Below are 16809 nucleotides of genomic sequence, written 5' to 3' on the forward strand. Positions count from 1 at the left end.
AAATAGCATCAACCACAAGTCAGTAAAGATACACCAAAGGCAGAAAATGCTCAAAATAACTAAGCAGCATCTGTGGAGAGAACAGACAAAGTGACTTCCAGGTGTGGAGTCGTCATCCGAAGACAGAGCTAAAATATCTGGCGTGTAACATGCTGAAAGGTTCTGGGTTATGCCAGAAACAAGTGGAGTAAAGGTTGAACAATTTACACAGTAATCTAAACCACGAGAGAGGATTATATCCTTGAACTCTTTTTGCAGAGCTACTGCATCCAGCGTCTTTCTTGACATTTATTTGAATCAGCATTGGAAGTTTTTATTTTGTTGCTCACCACTGACTTTTACGACCTATTCATTTTCACTTCAGTTAATTGGGTGTTTTGTGTTATTATGATGATCGTATGGAATCGAGAACAAATATTATTATACAGAGTCACATCATTCCTATATGCTTGGTGCTCTACTAACTGTGTACTTGATTTTATTTGCTCAACTACCCATTTTCAGCCATATATAGGTATTCTTGTCTACCAAGAATCACAGACATCTGATACTTGCACTGATATTGGTTTACTAACCCTAATGAAGTGAGTCTCAGTGGATTTCAAAGGCTAATTTACCTCCCCCCAAACCTAGACATCAGATGCTGTTGATCAAATCATTGTGGTTTATGAATACTTTTGAAATAAACTGTTGTTGTCCCCCTCTGAAGTTAGTAAACTGAAGCCAGAGGGTCAAGTTTATCTGATATTAAACCTTTGCTGGTTTTATGAGCCAAGCATGGAGGACTGTTGAACTGGTCCCATGTCAATTAGAATATGATGCTTGAGCCAATTCCAGTTCCACGGTGAAACTATTCATTGGCTATTGCCTATTTTCTTGACATTTTGTGCTTGCATGCGAGTCGAAGATTGATGGGCTTCTGATGATATAGATTGATAAAATAAATAAGCAGTCAGATACACTGCTAGTGCATAAGTCACATTCTCAGTTCCAATAAGAGCACAACAACCTCCCCTCCTCATAGGAAAACAGTTCACATCCATGAGAAATGATATCATTATTTTAGCAGCAGTGACATAAAGAAAGCAAGTATTCATGTCTACCAAGAATCGTGGACATCTGATATTTACACTGATTTTATATTTATTTGGCACCTTTTCCAACCTCAAGATATCCCAAAGCACTTTAGAGCCAATGAAGTACTTTTGAAGTGTAGTCACTGTTGTAATACAGGAAACAGGGTAGACAATTTGCAAACAGCAGCTCCTCACAAGTAGCAATGTGATAATAACCACATAACCTTTTTTGTGAAAGGCGCTGTCGATTGAGGGATGAATTTTGGACAGGCCACCTCTGTACTTCTTTGCAATAGTGCTGTGGGATCTTTTACATTCACCTGAGAAGACAGAAGGGGCCTCAGTTTAATGTCTCACCTGGATGGTGGCACCTGCAACACTGCCGCACTCTCTTACTACTGCACTGGAGTGTCCACCTAGGTTTTTGTGCTGAAGTCGCTGGAGTGCGACTTGATCTATAACCTTGTGACTTGAGGTTGAAGAATGGTATCAATTGAACATCGGCTGATACACATAGTGTAGTTTTAACTGTGTTTTTGCCCAGCACAGTACTATGAAGATGGCAGGATCCCCAAAGACACATTGTACAGCGAGCTCGCCACTGGTATCAGACCCACCGGCCGTCCATGTCTCCGTTATAAAGACGTCTGCAAACGCGACATGAAATCGTGTGACATTGATCACAAGTCGTGGGAGTCAGTTGCCAGCATTCGCCAGAGCTGGCGGGCAGCCATAAAGACAGGGCTAAATTGTGGCGAGTCGAAGAGACTTAGTAGTTGGCAGGAAAAAAGACAGAGGCGCAAGGGGAGAGCCAACTGTGCAACAGCCCCAACAAACAAATTTCTCTGCAGCACCTGTGGAAGAGCCTGTTACTCCAGAATTGGCCTTTATAGCCACTCCAGGCGCTGCTTCACAAACCACTGACCACCTCCAGGCGCGTATCCATTGTCTCTCGAGATAAGGAGGCCCAAAAGAAGAGTACTATATCCCCCAGATCAGACAGGCTTCTAGATTTATGGACCTCCTTAAGAGACACCTAATGCACTTTCCTTGTTTTTGTGGGCTGCAGGGAATTTTAAGCAAAAAAAAATGGGTTGGCTGGGAGGGGTTAAAATCTTAAAAATCAGATTCCCAATCCACACTTGCCCATTTCCGGTTTTAACTGAGGCGGGAAGGTGGACAAACACTCCAAAGAGGCGGGTAGGCACTTTAAACATAATACTGAGGTTACGAGCCTCATCGTTATTCAGCTTTTCGACTTTAACTGGGGTCGGCCGGGTTCCCTGAGCCTCGTGAAAATGGGCAGCTACATGCAGGGGAGGGCTTTCCGGATCCAAGAGGTGAGCGCTTTTACATTTACCTCCAGGATCCAGTGTGCCTGCCTGAGCGATCTCCACAATTGGGCTCGCTCTGTCCCCGTCCTTCCCCTCGAACCCTCTGACAACCCCCTGTCCCAAGAGAAAGGTCAGGGGATGGCCCCTCCAAGGCATTCTCCCTCCCCCCCCATCCCCGGACCCTGGGTTCGGCAGCCATTCAAACCCCCATTTCCGCCACCCCCCATCAACTTTTCGTCAAAACTGACAACCAGAAATGTTGACTCTGCTTCTATCGCCACAGATGCTGCCAGACCTGCTGCGTATTTCCAGTATTTTCTCTTATTTCAGGTGAGGAAGGAGCCTTTCCTTCTCTAAGGCACATTAGTGAATCAAGGTGGTTGATGACAATCTGATAGCTTGACGGCCACTTTCCCAGATTGCAGCTTGCTATAGATAATTACCCCAGATCTGATAGATTAAAAATCTAGGAGCAGGAGCAGTGTGCAATCTCCCATATACAATGCCATCTCCCATGGTGTGACAACTATATGTGTAAAACACCCAAACCAGGAGGAGCTGACCAACCCAATGTCATCCAATCCCCCCCCCCACCCCGACCTTCCCTGGCCCTCGAGTTTGATTGGCATGTGGCAACTTTTAGCGGACAGGAGACGGGGGGCGTGGCATTGGGGGCGTGGCTCGTGGACACCGTCAGAGACAGAGTGGGTGGGGTTTGTGAAGGGTCCTCCCACTTGTCAGCTCCATCAATCAGAACGAGGTGGGCGGGGCTAAATGCTCCGCCCTCGGAAACAGTCCACCAATCAGAAGGGAGTCAGCCGGCGTGTGCGTATTCCCTCTGCCTTTGTTGCGTGGCCAGTTTTGAAATTCAAACCGACTGGAGCGCGAGGGCAGAGAACGGGAGCTGGGATTAACCGTCAGTTAGTAACCGCCCATCAATTTTCCCCGCCCCCGCAGTTCTATTCTCCGCCCTCCCCTGTCATCAACCTGTGAATCCAAACTGCATCGCTCCTCTAAACCCCGCCCTTCCCTTTAATCCCCGCCCCTTCCCTAAACCCCGCCCCTTCCCTCTCACCAACCGGCGGGCGGTTAATGGCGAGAGCGACGGAGCCGAATAAAAATGCTGGACAAGTTGTGGACGTCTCTAAAAGTTTTTTAATTTATTTTTTTGCTGGTCCTCAAGTATTTATATATAAACAATTAACAAAAAAGCCCACATATAGATGATATATATACCGTGAGAGAAAATGGCAGCGCTGCGAGTCAAGGCGCCGGGTTGCGCTCCGGCCGAGCCCGGGATGCGGTTGCCGGTGGTGTTGTCGAAGGAGGGAGAACCACAGCAACAACCAGCAGCTGGCGGGGATTTACCGCCTCCTCCTCCTTCAGCAGCCCCGCACCAAGCCAGGGATTATCGGATGGAGGAGCTGGAGACTGTCGCCACCGTAGGTAGGTTCAGAGCCACTTGGCTGGCACCTCTTTCCTCCACCCCTCCCCGGGGAACGACATTTCTGGACCCCTGTCAGTCCTCATATCATGGTCTGTCTGACTTTTTGCAAAAACAAAGTCCTTGCAAAATGCAATTAAATTGCAATAATGCCCTTCCCCTCCCTGACTATTTTTCTCTTGTATCTCGATTGCAAATTTTGCCTTTTTTAAATGCTTGTGCAAATTTCCAGGAATGCTGACCAAGCGATGCAGTTAATGCTGTGACTGTACAGACATATATAATATGCATTGCAAGTTACTTTGATGTGTTCCTAAATTATTTGGGTGTATTTTTTTACACACATTTATATGGCAAATTATTTTGATGGTGCCCTCAAATTACCTTTTGTCTCCACTCTCTAGTCAGGCTTTACGCTCTTAAACGAGGTTTTACTTTCTTTTCAGAAGGCTATTTCTGCATGAATGTTGGTAAAGGGGATTTGGGAATGAAATGCAACTATGGATCAACGTGGATTTAATTTGATTTTTGCGGGAGGGGAATTGAATGTCTTTTAGTGCCACAATTTCTCTTGTTGCAGTCGTAAGTTTCAAACTTGTCATGACCCTGTTTATTCAGTGGATGTGGTGCTGGTGGTGCTTTATTCGACATGATTTCAATGAAATAATAAAAGAAAAATACAATTTCTCTGATATTATTGGAATAATTCGTCTCTGGTTCTTTTTCTAGCACATGTCTCTTTTGCTATTTATTGAGCTATACCTGAAAGCTATTTTGCAGTTTTAAGTGCTCCTGTCAGATTGTTTTTGTTGTAGCTTTTTGATAATGGTAGGGGAGTAATTTTTTGAAAATATATTAATTTGTGTAAAACACTGAACAGTGCTTTTTGTTGTTACCCTTCCACACTTAGGCTGCAAGCTGTTTGAGTTGTCTAGGGTGATTTAGTTTTCAAAAGTTTGTCACCAGTGTGAACTAATAAGGTATGAATTAAGATTATTGAACTCAAAGCGTATTGTTTTGTATTATAACATGCATTTACATGTTAGTGGGTTCTGGGTCTTGGGACCACAATCTACACTGTCTGATTATCCCTGTTTACTACTACAGCATAAACTGGTTACAGCATTATAAACCCGTCCATGCTGATGTGTTGGAATTATCGTTGATGTCTTTACCAGGCAGTGTCTGGTGGATGAGAAGATCTGTCATAGTTTTGCCAACAAGCCACCTTTATTTTCAGTTCTGCCAACAAGTGAATGGGACTTGTGCATTTGGGGTCGACTGCAAAATATGATCTAATTTTTAAAAATTAAACCTAACGAGTAATATTTTACCTACATTGCAACATACCAAGCAAATCTAGTGATAAACATTTCATTTAGACAATAGAGACCATTAACTGGATTTAAAAAAAAATGAATGTGATGTAATATATATGAAAAATACACATGCTGATGTTGGGTGAGGACAGCATCAGATTAACTCTGCTAGCCCCACTACTGAATAGCTTACTAACTTTCTGTCCAGATTCTAATGAGATTTGCCACTCTGCATCAGCTTTCAGCATCATTTGGAGCTTTTAGAGCATGGATAAGGCCAGAAAATTTGAGATGGGGAGAATTCGAGGGCAAACAGTCCAAAAACCCTCATTTCAGGAGTTAATGCAACTAAAATTGAATCACCTATTTTGACTAGTTTTATATCCCTGCTTTCTTCATTTGTTAACTATAATCTGGTATGTTTGTAGTTTATTTTGGAATTTGTGCTAAATACTTCCTATGAGCCCCCAGAATGTTCCATGACACACTAGTGGTTTGCAACAATGTTCAACTAACAGGGTTGGCATAAGATACTTGGGAATCTACAAAGTGAAGTGATGCAGAGCTTTCAGTTAACAAAGAAGGTGTCAAAGGTTTAACCATATGCATTGATCATGATTTTTAAGTATTGCACAGATGCATTATGAATATTGGTCATTGTTTATGTTGACTTTCTGTGTATTAACAATTGTCAATCCAGCAGTTTATCATGGACCATCAGTTCTGGAAAGTAAATATTTTGTCCTGATGCAATAGAAGATTTGTTGCATTTTAGCTTGGTTTGCATAGTGAAATGTAACTTTTTTTTAAAAAAAAGGAGAATTACTTCATTTAAAGGCCAGTTGAAATACAGGCTTTCAGCTAAAAGCTGTACGTGCTCAATGCCTTACTTATCTTAAAAGTGCCAACAACAACTTGTAGTCACTGTGCAGCTTAGAGGGAACATTAGTTTTAGTTTAGTCTAGAGATACAGCACTGAAACAGGCCCTTCGGCCCACCGAGTCTGTGCCGATCATCAACCACCCATTTATACTAATCCTACACTAATCCCATATTCCTACCACATCCCCACCTGTCCCTATATTTCCCTACCACCTACCTATACTAGGGGCAATTTATAATGGCCAATTTACCTACCAACCTGCAAGTCTTTTGGCTTGTGGGAGGAAACCGGAGCACCCGGAGGAAACCCACGCAGACACAGGGAGAACTTGCAAACTCCACACAGGCAGTACCCAGAATTGAACCCAGGTCATTGCTCAAGAGGCCAGAATTAGAGGAGCATAGATAGCTCAGAGGGTTGTAGGACTGGAAGAGATTATAGAGAAAGGAAGGGGGGAGGGGGGGGGGGGGGGGGGTGAGGCCTTGGAGGGATTAGAAATCAAGCATGAATTTTAAAATTGAGGCGTTGCTTAACCGGGAGCCAGTGTAGGTTAGCGAGCACGGAGTGAATGGGACTTGGCACGAGTTTGGACGTGGGCAGCAGAGTATTGGAGGGTAGAATGTGGGAGACCAGCCAGGAATGCGGTGGAATAGCCAAGTTCATGGGATCTGAATGATGCTGGTGTGAGAGCATTTGTTACCCATCCCTCGTTACCCTGAAGACAGTGGTGGCCTTTCTCACTAAACAGCTGCAGCTTTTGTGCCGATGGTACTCCCAAGATGGTCTTGGATATTTCTGGGATTTTGACCCAGTGACAACGAAGAAGTGACTATATAAGTCGAAGTCAGGGTGATATGAGACTTGGAGGTGTTGGGATTCTATAATATTGGTGGTACATTTCAGTGATATTTATTACAGATAAAGGTGTTAGATAAAAGCAAAATACTGCGGATGCTGGAAATCTGAAACAAAAACAAGAAATGCTGGATTCACTCAGCAGGTCTGGCAGCATCTGTGGAAAGAGAAGCAGAGTTAACGTTTCGGGTCAGTGACCCTTCTTCGGAAAGGTGTTAGATGTTGCCTATAAATTACCTTTTTTAAATTTTTCTTTAAATCTGCTTGCTATAATCACTTTTTACGTCATGATCGGGAACTTGTTGGCCTGTTTATATCAGGCAGTGTTTCTACATTTGGTAAAAATTTATTACTATTGTAGCAAAATAGTGAATTTTGAACATCGCCTCCACCAATTTTTCTATATACACTATCAATAAATTGGAAATCTTCAAATAGTTTTGATTTATTTTGTGCTTTCTTTCCCTTCTTATCAGGGACTGTGGTACACTGGGCACTGGAATACAATTCAAAAGTTGGGTTTCATTCAAGTGCAAATGTTTCTCTGCATGCTTCTGAATACCCTAATATTGACAAGTAGTTAAACAATGTATGTGTGATTCAGAACTTGAGTTTGAAACATAAGCGCATAAGAAATAGGAACAGGAGTAGGCCGTCGAGTCTGCTCTGCCATTCAGTGAGATCATGGCTGAACTTCCACATTTCTCACTTCCCCATCCCCCATGTTGCTTGGTTCCCTTAGTGTCCAAAAATCTATTGATCTCAGTCTTGAATATACTCATTGAGCATCCACAGCTCTGGGTTGGAGAATCTCAAAGATTCATAACCAACATCCTCTAATTTTTTTTTTGTTGTGTGTGGTCTATTCATTCAAGTGTTTGGGACCTTTATTTTTCTTTTTGCATGGGCACACAGATGCAGTAACATAAAGGAGCCAACTTGTGATCAGCCTGTGCGGAAATGTCTGGGTGGCTGCACAGCTTCGGGGAAACCTTGTTCGTGACCTTCTGACTGAAGAAATTTTTAATCAGTCCTAAATGGCTGAGTCTTTATTCTGACACAATGACATTTGGTTCTAGACTCTCTAACCAGGGGAAATAGCCTCTGACCATCTACCCTGTCAAGCCCTCGAAGAATTTTATACATTTCAATGAGATCACCTCTCATTTCTCAAATCTCCAGAGCTCTACTTGATCTCTACCCATAGGACAGCCCTCTCAACCCAGGAATCAATCCCATAAACCCTTGTTGCATCCCCTCTAAGACAAGTGTCTCCTTCCTTTGGGTAAGGAGACAAAAATTGTACATAGCACTCCAGATGTGATCTCGCCAAAGCCTTATATAATTGCAGCAAGACTTCCTTACTCTTATACTCCAGCCCCCTTGCAATAAAGGTTAACATATCATTTGCTCTCCTAATTGCTTGCTATTTCTTTTGGGCCTCCTTATCTCGAGAGACAATGGATACGCGCCTGGAGGTGGTCAGTGGTTTGTGAAGCAGCGCCTGGAGTGGCTATAAAGGCCAATTCTGGAGTGACAGGCTCTTCCACAGGTGCTGCAGAGAAATTTGTTTGTTGGGGCTGTTGCACAGTTGGCTCTCCCCTTGCGCCTCTGTCTTTTTTCCTGCCTTCTACTAAGTCTCTTCGACTCGCCACAATTTAGCCCTGTCTTTATGGCTGCCCGCCAGCTCTGGCGAATGCTGGCAACTGACTCCCACGACTTGTGATCAATGTCACACGATTTCATGTCGCGTTTGCAGACGTCTTTATAACGGAGACATGGACGGCCGGTGGGTCTGATACCAGTGGCGAGCTCGCTGTCCAATGTGTCTTTGGGGATCCTGCCATCTTCCATGCGGCTCACATGGCCAAGCCATCTCAAGCGCCGCTGACTCAGTAGTGTGTATAAGCTGGGGGTGTTGGCCGCTTCAAGGACTTCTGTGTTGGAGATATAGTCCTGCCACCTGATGCCAAGTATTCTCCGAAGGCAGCGAAGATGGAATGAATTGAGACGTCGCTCTTGGCTGGCATACGTTGTCCAGGCCTCGCTGCCGTAGAGCAAGGTACTGAGGACACAGGCCTGATACACTCGGACTTTTGTGTTCCGTGTCAGTGCGCCATTTTCCCACACTCTCTTGGCCAGTCTGGACATAGCAGTGGAAGCCTTACCCATGCGCTTGTTGATTTCTGCATCTAGAGACAGGTTACTGGTGATAGTTGAGCCTAGGTAGGTGAACTCTTGAACCACTTCCAGAGCGTGGTCGCCAATATTGATGGATGGAGCATTTCTGACATCCTGATTGCTTGCTATACTTGCAGTGAAATGTAGTGAATGTATTATAATCCCTTTTGAAAGATAAATTTGAGATTTTTTATTAAGTGTTAAACCTAGTTCTACATTTTAAACTTTTGGATGGTATTGATGATGACTTGAGCTTCAGTTTTAAATTTTTATTTAGACTGAAATTATTTTGAGTACATTGAACTCCTGGCATTTGACACTAGTTTTAATCAAGAATTCTGTAAATTAAATAAGTCTGTTTTTATTGTGACCTAAGAATTAGAAATTTGCTTGACTGTATTGTGATACTGAGATGTTTTCAAACCTTCAGGTCAATTTTTACATTGAGTAGAACTGTCCTTATTCTGCAACCTCTCCCACTGTATTCTTCTTTGGCCTCCTTGTCTCAAGAGACAATGGGTAAGCGCCTAGAGGTGATCAGTGGTTTGTGAAGCAGCACCTGGAGTGGCTATAAAGGCCAATTCTAGAGTGACAGACTCTTCTGCAGACACTGCAGATAAAATTGATTGTTGGGGCTGTTACACAGTTGGCTTTCTCCTTGCGCTTCTGTCTTTTTTCCTGCCAACTGCTAAGTCTCTTCGACTCGCCACTCTTTAGCCCCGCTTTTATGGCTGTCCGCCAGCTCTGGCGATCACTGGCAACTGACTCCCACGACTTATGGTCAATGTCACAGGATTTTATGTCGCGTTTGCAGATGTCTTTAAAGCAGAGACATGGATGGCCGGTGGGTCTGATACCAGTGACGAGCTCGCTGTACAATGTATCCTTGGGGGTCCTGCCATCTTCCATGCGACTCACGTGGCCAAGCCATCTGGAGCGCCGCTGGCTCAGTAGTGTGTATATGCTGGGGATGTTGGCCGCCTTGAGGACTTCTGCGTTGGAGATACGGTCCTGCCACCTGATGCCAAGGATTCTCCGGAGGTAGCGAAGATGGAATGAGTTGAGACATCGCTCTTGGCTGACATATGTTGTCCATGCCTCGCTGCCATCGAGCAAGGTACTGAGGACACAGGCTTGAAATACTCGGACTTTTGTGTTCTGTGTCCGTGCGCTATTTTCCCCACACCCTCTTGGCCAGTCTGGACATAGCAGCAGACGCCTTTCCCATGTGCTTGTTGATTTCTGCATCGAGAGACGGTTACTGGTGATAGTTGAGCCTAGGTAGGTGAATTCTTGAACCGTTTCCAGAGCGTGGTTGCCGATATTGATGGATGGAGCATTTCTGACATCCTGAACCATGATGTTCATTCTTTTGAGGCTGATGGTTAGGCCCACTGTGTTACTTCTCTCAGTTTGGGAGGAGCTGTGACATATGCCACTGTGCTCCTACTTGCATACCTTGTAGTGTGGTGTCTCAGTATTCAGCCTTATTTTTGTGGCAACAGGTCAGATCCTGTATTGATTGCTTTTGTCACTGAACAAGAAAAGCTGCTGGGTATATTTTCTAGCATCTGGAAAAACTCTGCTGTCTCTGAGCAGGGTGGGTGAGGACAGAAAAATGACTCTGCATCAGGGTGACCTACCTTGGTTACACCTAAAATGCACCACTGTGATGTGATAAAAGACATTAGATCATGCACTTGGTGGTTTTGAGTTGATAGTCCAAGTGCTCCTGCTGTGTATGTAGGACACATTTGTGTGGATTGCCTAGGATTAGAGCTGGCGGGCAGCCAGAAAGACATGGCTAAATTGTGGCGAGTCGAAGAGACTTAGTAGTTGGCAGGAAAAAAGACAGAGGCGCAAGGGGAGAGCCAACTGTGCAACAGCCCCAACGAACAAATTTCTCTGCAGCACCTGTGGAAGAGCCTGTCACTCCAGAATTGGCCTTTATAGCCACTCCAGGCGCTGCTTCACAAACCACTGACCACCTCCAGGCGCATATCCATTGTCTCTCGAGATAAGGAGGCCCAAAAGATTGTTGCACTTGCCACCTAATGATTCTGCAATTCTAACAGCATTATTCACATTTCAATAGATTATATTCTCCTCTTCTCAGTTGTTGATGCAACTGATTTACAGGAACCTTTTTTAAAACTGATTTCATTGATAAATTCCTGGATTTTTCCAGGTGAAAAATGATTGTTACCCAATTCTGATCTGCATACAACCAAATTACTCCTGGTTTTGGTGGATCCTTAGTTGTGTATGTATTATGATCGTAACATTGTGCATGTTGTGACGCTGACACATCTTGGGATTCAACTTTTAACCATTAAATTCTAGAGGGGAGTAGTGCTTAAACGTTAGCCTATCACAGCTGTCTTGGGGTGCCAAAAGGAAAATGAGTGGCATTCAAAGAGGCAGCAAAACAAAGTTGAGTCGGCAATGTCCTGATTACTGGCCACACAAACATTAGCTTGAACCACACCACTAATAACAACCCAGAGGTTTGAGTAAAAGCAGAGCATTTATTGTTTATAATAAAGATGACATGCAAAAGGAATGAAAATATGTATCAAAGTGTAGGCATGTTAACAGCTTTTATATTGTGGAATGATGATGAGCTCTGAAGCAAAACCTCCAAAATGAAGTATTTCTAAAAGCAGCAAAATGAATGCAGTGCATTCAATGATTACAATATATTGTTCCTAATATACTGCAAAATTAAATTTTACCATCAACTATTTTATATTTTAAAAATCTAGCTATGTGCACTTTTTTTACTTTGTAATGAACATATGAATTTACTGTGACAACTTTTAATTGTTCTTTTCTGGCGTTCATCTCTCTAATGCTTAGCTTTTGTCTGTTGTGACTATTTTGGTTGGTAAGTTTAAGGGGCGTGTCAGTCAGTAGGTTGATTTGATGGGCGGTGCGTGCCACCTGCAGAGGCATGTTGGGCGCATTTGCAGCTGCTAATGGTTGGTGTGCTGCTGTCCCCATGCAAAGATGGAGATTGTGTGTATGGAACAGTACAGATTCTCCCTGACAGTTATGAAGGTCTTTTTTTTTAAAGCTGGTGGGAAATCAGCGTAAAATGCCAGGATTCATCCCTTACCCTTGCCTCCCTCCAGTGGTAACGTACGGTAGCTGGGAGATGAGTATGTGTGAGCATTACCTAGAATCAAGCAACTGCTGGCTCAGTCAGCAACCTTACACTGGGCCATGATCAGCAGCGGGACTGACCCGGGAAGGTACCCCACCACCTCCCGTTAATGAGTGAAGCTGAGATCCTGTTCCATTTTGTGAATCAGTGCTGCCTTGTGTTTAGCTCAGACGTAACCGATTCGAAAGAATTTTAGTTAGCTAATTTTTAAAATGTCAGCTGGGGAACCTGCTTGTGGAGGGCTGGTGGGAGGTAGTCAGGGTCAGCATGGAAATGTGGTGGGATGGGAATGCCATTAGAGTGATGGCATGGGAGGAGGGGAGACATGGGGAGGATGAAATGGTATGGTATGGGGAAGGAATGGCATGGGAGAAGTGGATGAGATGATGGAATTGGTCAAGTGTGGCAAAATGATGAGGGAAATTATTATTCAAAAGCTATTCTTTGTGTGAAAAATGAATATTCATGAGATTTGAATGAAAATGTGTTAGAAAAGCTGTCCGGTGTATTGCAAGAATACATCAGTGTTAATTCTATAGTCGAAGATGATAGCCTATACTCTTCAGAGTTCCTACACTGTCTAACTGCAATGGGCATGCCACCACTCAAGGAAGGAGTAGCTATAATGTTGCTACGAAACTTGAATCCTAAGCAAGGACTTTGTCATGGAACAAGATTGGTAGTTAGGAAGCTGTTTTCTTTGATCATGCTGAAATTATAACAGACTGATTGCAAGGAAATAGTGTTTTATTTCTCGAATAATTTTGAGCCCATCAGATGGAAAACTGCTTTTTCAACTCTGGAGAGAACAGTTCTCAATTAGAGTTTCATATTCTATGGCTAAAAAGGAAGCTAGGTAGGGAGGACAGGACGCTGGGAAAAGGTGGAGGGGTGGCTCTGATAATCAACGACGATAGCACAGTAGAGAGGGGTGACCTAAGCTCAGGAAACCAGGGTGTAGAAGCGGTTTGAGTCGAGGTTAGAAATGATAACGGCAAGAAGTCACTTGTGGGAGTGGTGTACAGGCCCTCGAACAATAACCACATGGTAGGATGGGGTATAAAGAAAGAAATAATGGGAGCTTTTCAGAAAGGTATAGCAATAATCATGGGGGATTTTAACCTCCATATAGACTGGGTAAATGTAGCCTAGATGAGTTCATAGAATTTTTTCGGGATTAATTCTTAGAACAGCACGTTCTGGAGCCAAACACAGAGCAGGCAGTACTGGACCTGGCATTGTGCAATGAATAGGATTAATTAATGATCTCATAGTGAAGGCAGCAGCGATCATAATATAATTGAATTTTACATTCAGTTTGAGGGAGAGAAGAGTGGGTCTAAGACTCGTATTTTAAAATTAAATAAGGGCAATTATGACGGCATGAAAGCAGAGTTAGTTAAAATGAACTGACAAATTAGATTAAGGGGTAGGACAATAGTGATTCAGTGGCAGACTTTTAAGGGGATATTTCAGAATACACGGAATAGATCCATTCCAATGAGAGAGAAAAATTCCAAGGGGAGGACCCACTATCCGTGATTAACTAAAAAAGTTAAAGGTAGTATCAAACTAAAGAAAAAGCATATAATTGTGCAAAGATGGGTGGCAGGTCAGAAGGTTGGACAGAATATAAACAACAGCAAAGAATGATTAAAAGATTATTAAGGAGAGAAAAATTAGAGTGCAAGAGAAAGCTAGCCAGAAATATAAAAACAGATAGTAAGAGTTTCTATAGATTTTTTAAAAAGATCAGAGTTAACAAAGTGAGCGTTGGTCCTGTAGAAAATAAGTCTGGGGAATTAATAATGGAAAATAAGGAAATGGCAGATGAATTGAAGGTATTTTGCATCGATCTTCACTACAGAGTATATGAGTAACATCCCAGATCAAGAAAATGGCAGTCACCAGGGAAGTGGTACTGAGCAAATTGTTGGAACTGCGGGCTGACAAGTCCCCGGGTCCTGATGGACTTCATCCTAGGGTCTTAAAAGAAGTGGCCAGTGAGATATTTGATGCGTTGGTTTTAATTTTCCAAAATTCCCTAGATTTGGGGAAGGTTCCTTTAGACTGGAATATAGCGAATATAATTCGTTTATTTAGAAAGCAGGAAAGTGCAGGCCAGTTAGTTGTCATAGGGAAAATGCTGGAATCTATTAAAGACGTTATAGCAGGGCACTTAGAAAAATTCAAGGTATTCGGCAGAGTCAACATGGTTTTGTGAAAGGGAAATCATGTTTAAACAATTTATTGGAGTTCTTTGAAGAAGAGGTAAAGGGAAACCAGTGGATGTACTGTACTTAGATTTCTAGAAGGCATTTGATAAGGTGTCACATCAAAGGTTATTGCGGAAAATAGGAGCTCATGGTGTAAGGAGTAACATACTGGCATGGGTAGACGATAAGCTAGCTAAAAGGCATAAATGGGTCATTTTCTGGTTGGCAAGATGTAATGAGTGGTATGCCACAGGGGTCTGGGGCCTCAACTTTTTACAATTTATATAAGTGACTTGTATGAAGGGCTCAAAGGTATAATTGCTAAATTTGCTCATGACACAAAGATAGGTAGGAAAGTAACTTGTAAGGAGGACGTAAGGAGGCTATAAAGCGATATTGATAGGTTAAGTGAGTGGGCTAAGATCTGGCAAATGGAGTATAATGTGGGAAAATGTGAAATTGTCCATTTTGACAGGAATAATAAATGGTGAGAGATTGCAGAGCTCTGAGTTCTTGTGCATGACTCAAAAGGCTAGTGTGCAGTTTCGAAAGTAATTAGGAAAGCTAATAGAATGTTATCATTGCGAGGGGGATTGAATACAAAAGTAGGAGAAAATAGGGCATTGGTGAGACCACATCTGGAGTACTGTGTACAGTATTGGTCTCATTTAAGGAAGGATGTAAATGTGTTTGAAGCTGTTCAGAGAAGGTTTACTAGACATTTACCTGGAATGGGCAGGTTAACTTATGAGGAAAGGAAAGACAGGCTAGGCTTGTATCTGCTGGAGTTTAGAAGAGTAAGAGGTGACTTGTTTGACACAAGATCCTGAGGGGTCTTGACAGTATGCATATAGAAAGGATGTTTCCTCTTGTGGGAGGATCTAGAACTAGGGCCACTGTTTTAAAAAAAAATAAGGGGTCACCCATTTAAGACCGATGAGAAATTTTTTCTGAGGGTTGTGAATCTTTGGAACTCTCTTCCTCAAAAGGTGGTGGAAGCAGAGTCATTGAATATTTTTAAGGCAGAGGTAGATAGATTCTGGATAAGCAAGGGGGTGAAAGGTTGTCGGGGGGTAGGTGGGAATTTGGAGTTGTGGTTGCAGCCAAATCGGCCATGATCTTGTTGAATGGTGGAGCAGGCTTGAGGGGCCGAGTGGTCTACTCCTAATTTGTATGTTGGTAAAATTCCTAGGTCTGTTTTTACACATGGACAGCTTTATGTAACTTTTTCTAGACTGAGACGTTTTGATTTCTCCTTCTTTGGTGAAAGAATAACTAGAAATCCTGTATTTCAAGAAGTACTGTTGCAATAAAGATATAATTTTACCGCCGATGTTTTGTGGGTCTCGATTAGTTAAGTCTTATTTTGTGCTGCTTTATGTATAGCATGTAGCACGCAATGTATTCTTCTAGGGTGGAGCTATGTTTTATGTGGCCTATGTTTTTAAGATCGAAAAATTTAGTCGCTTTAAATAAGGACAAGTCTGAAGTCTGTTTCTTGGTGCTGTAAGTTTGCAGATGGCCAAGTATTTGTAAATTACCTTCAGGTTAATATGCAAATTTCTCTCAGTAACTGAAATCTATGATTGACTTCAGCATGAAATGAGCACTTTTTCTATAGTGTTACAGGCATTGAACTGTATATATAAGAGATATCATTACAATGTTCACCAATTGGATATTGATGCGACTATTTCAGTGTTACTGTAGGTTTCGTCTTTTAGTCCTCTGATGTAACGCTTGTACACGCAATTACTATTTAATCTTGGCTTTGATCATAGTTTTGGTTATTCTTTGAGTCACTAACTTGTTTTTCAGGTGTTTAAAAAGCCTGTGGCCTAGCCAACTTTTACTGCAGATCTGACATTGGAGGGGTTGGGTGGTCACACCCAGTCACTTTGTTCTCCCATTAATCAAGTCATGACTGTCATTGATTTTGGGCATGGTATGTAGATCACTGGGAACTGTTAGAATGTTTTGATCATCTTGAATTATTAAAGAGATTTGTGTGAAAAGGATCCTGTCAATCCACCAAAAAAAATTCCATCCAAAAAATCTGCACTGAAAGTGGGTGGGGACAATGAGTACACATGACTAATGAGTAAGACAAAGATCGACATTACAACATCACTGCTTATTCATGAATGAGTTGTTGAAATTTCATGATCAGTTTGGCAGCCAGTCAAAACATTTGTATGGCTTGTTTAAAACTTTGCACTGAATACAGTGAGCATAGCTGTTTTTTAAAAAAAAATACAAATACTTTGGCTCTTATTATTAGAAGTTTATTTAGTAGGGGTGGCAAATTTCCTTCCCTAGATTCTTTAATGAAATA

General features: G+C 42.5%; 1 protein-coding gene across 4 annotated transcripts in view; it reads left to right on the forward strand.

Moving 5' to 3' along the window:
* Positions 1 to 3478: 3478 nt before the first annotated feature.
* Positions 3479 to 16809, forward strand: part of prkx (protein kinase X-linked) — a 178499-nt gene continuing 165168 nt past the window's right edge. For all 4 annotated transcript variants that reach the window (XR_010975185.1, XR_010975186.1, XM_068033143.1 and 1 more), the window contains exon 1: positions 3479 to 3856. Coding sequence is in view for 2 of the 4 variants with exons in the window: in XM_068033143.1 (XP_067889244.1) it covers positions 3658 to 3856 (199 nt within the window). In the remaining 2 variants the exon portion in view is untranslated. The remainder of the gene's footprint in view (positions 3857 to 16809) is intronic.

This window comes from Heterodontus francisci, chromosome 6, assembly GCF_036365525.1.
Source record: "Heterodontus francisci isolate sHetFra1 chromosome 6, sHetFra1.hap1, whole genome shotgun sequence".
Lineage (NCBI taxonomy): Eukaryota > Metazoa > Chordata > Chondrichthyes > Heterodontiformes > Heterodontidae > Heterodontus > Heterodontus francisci.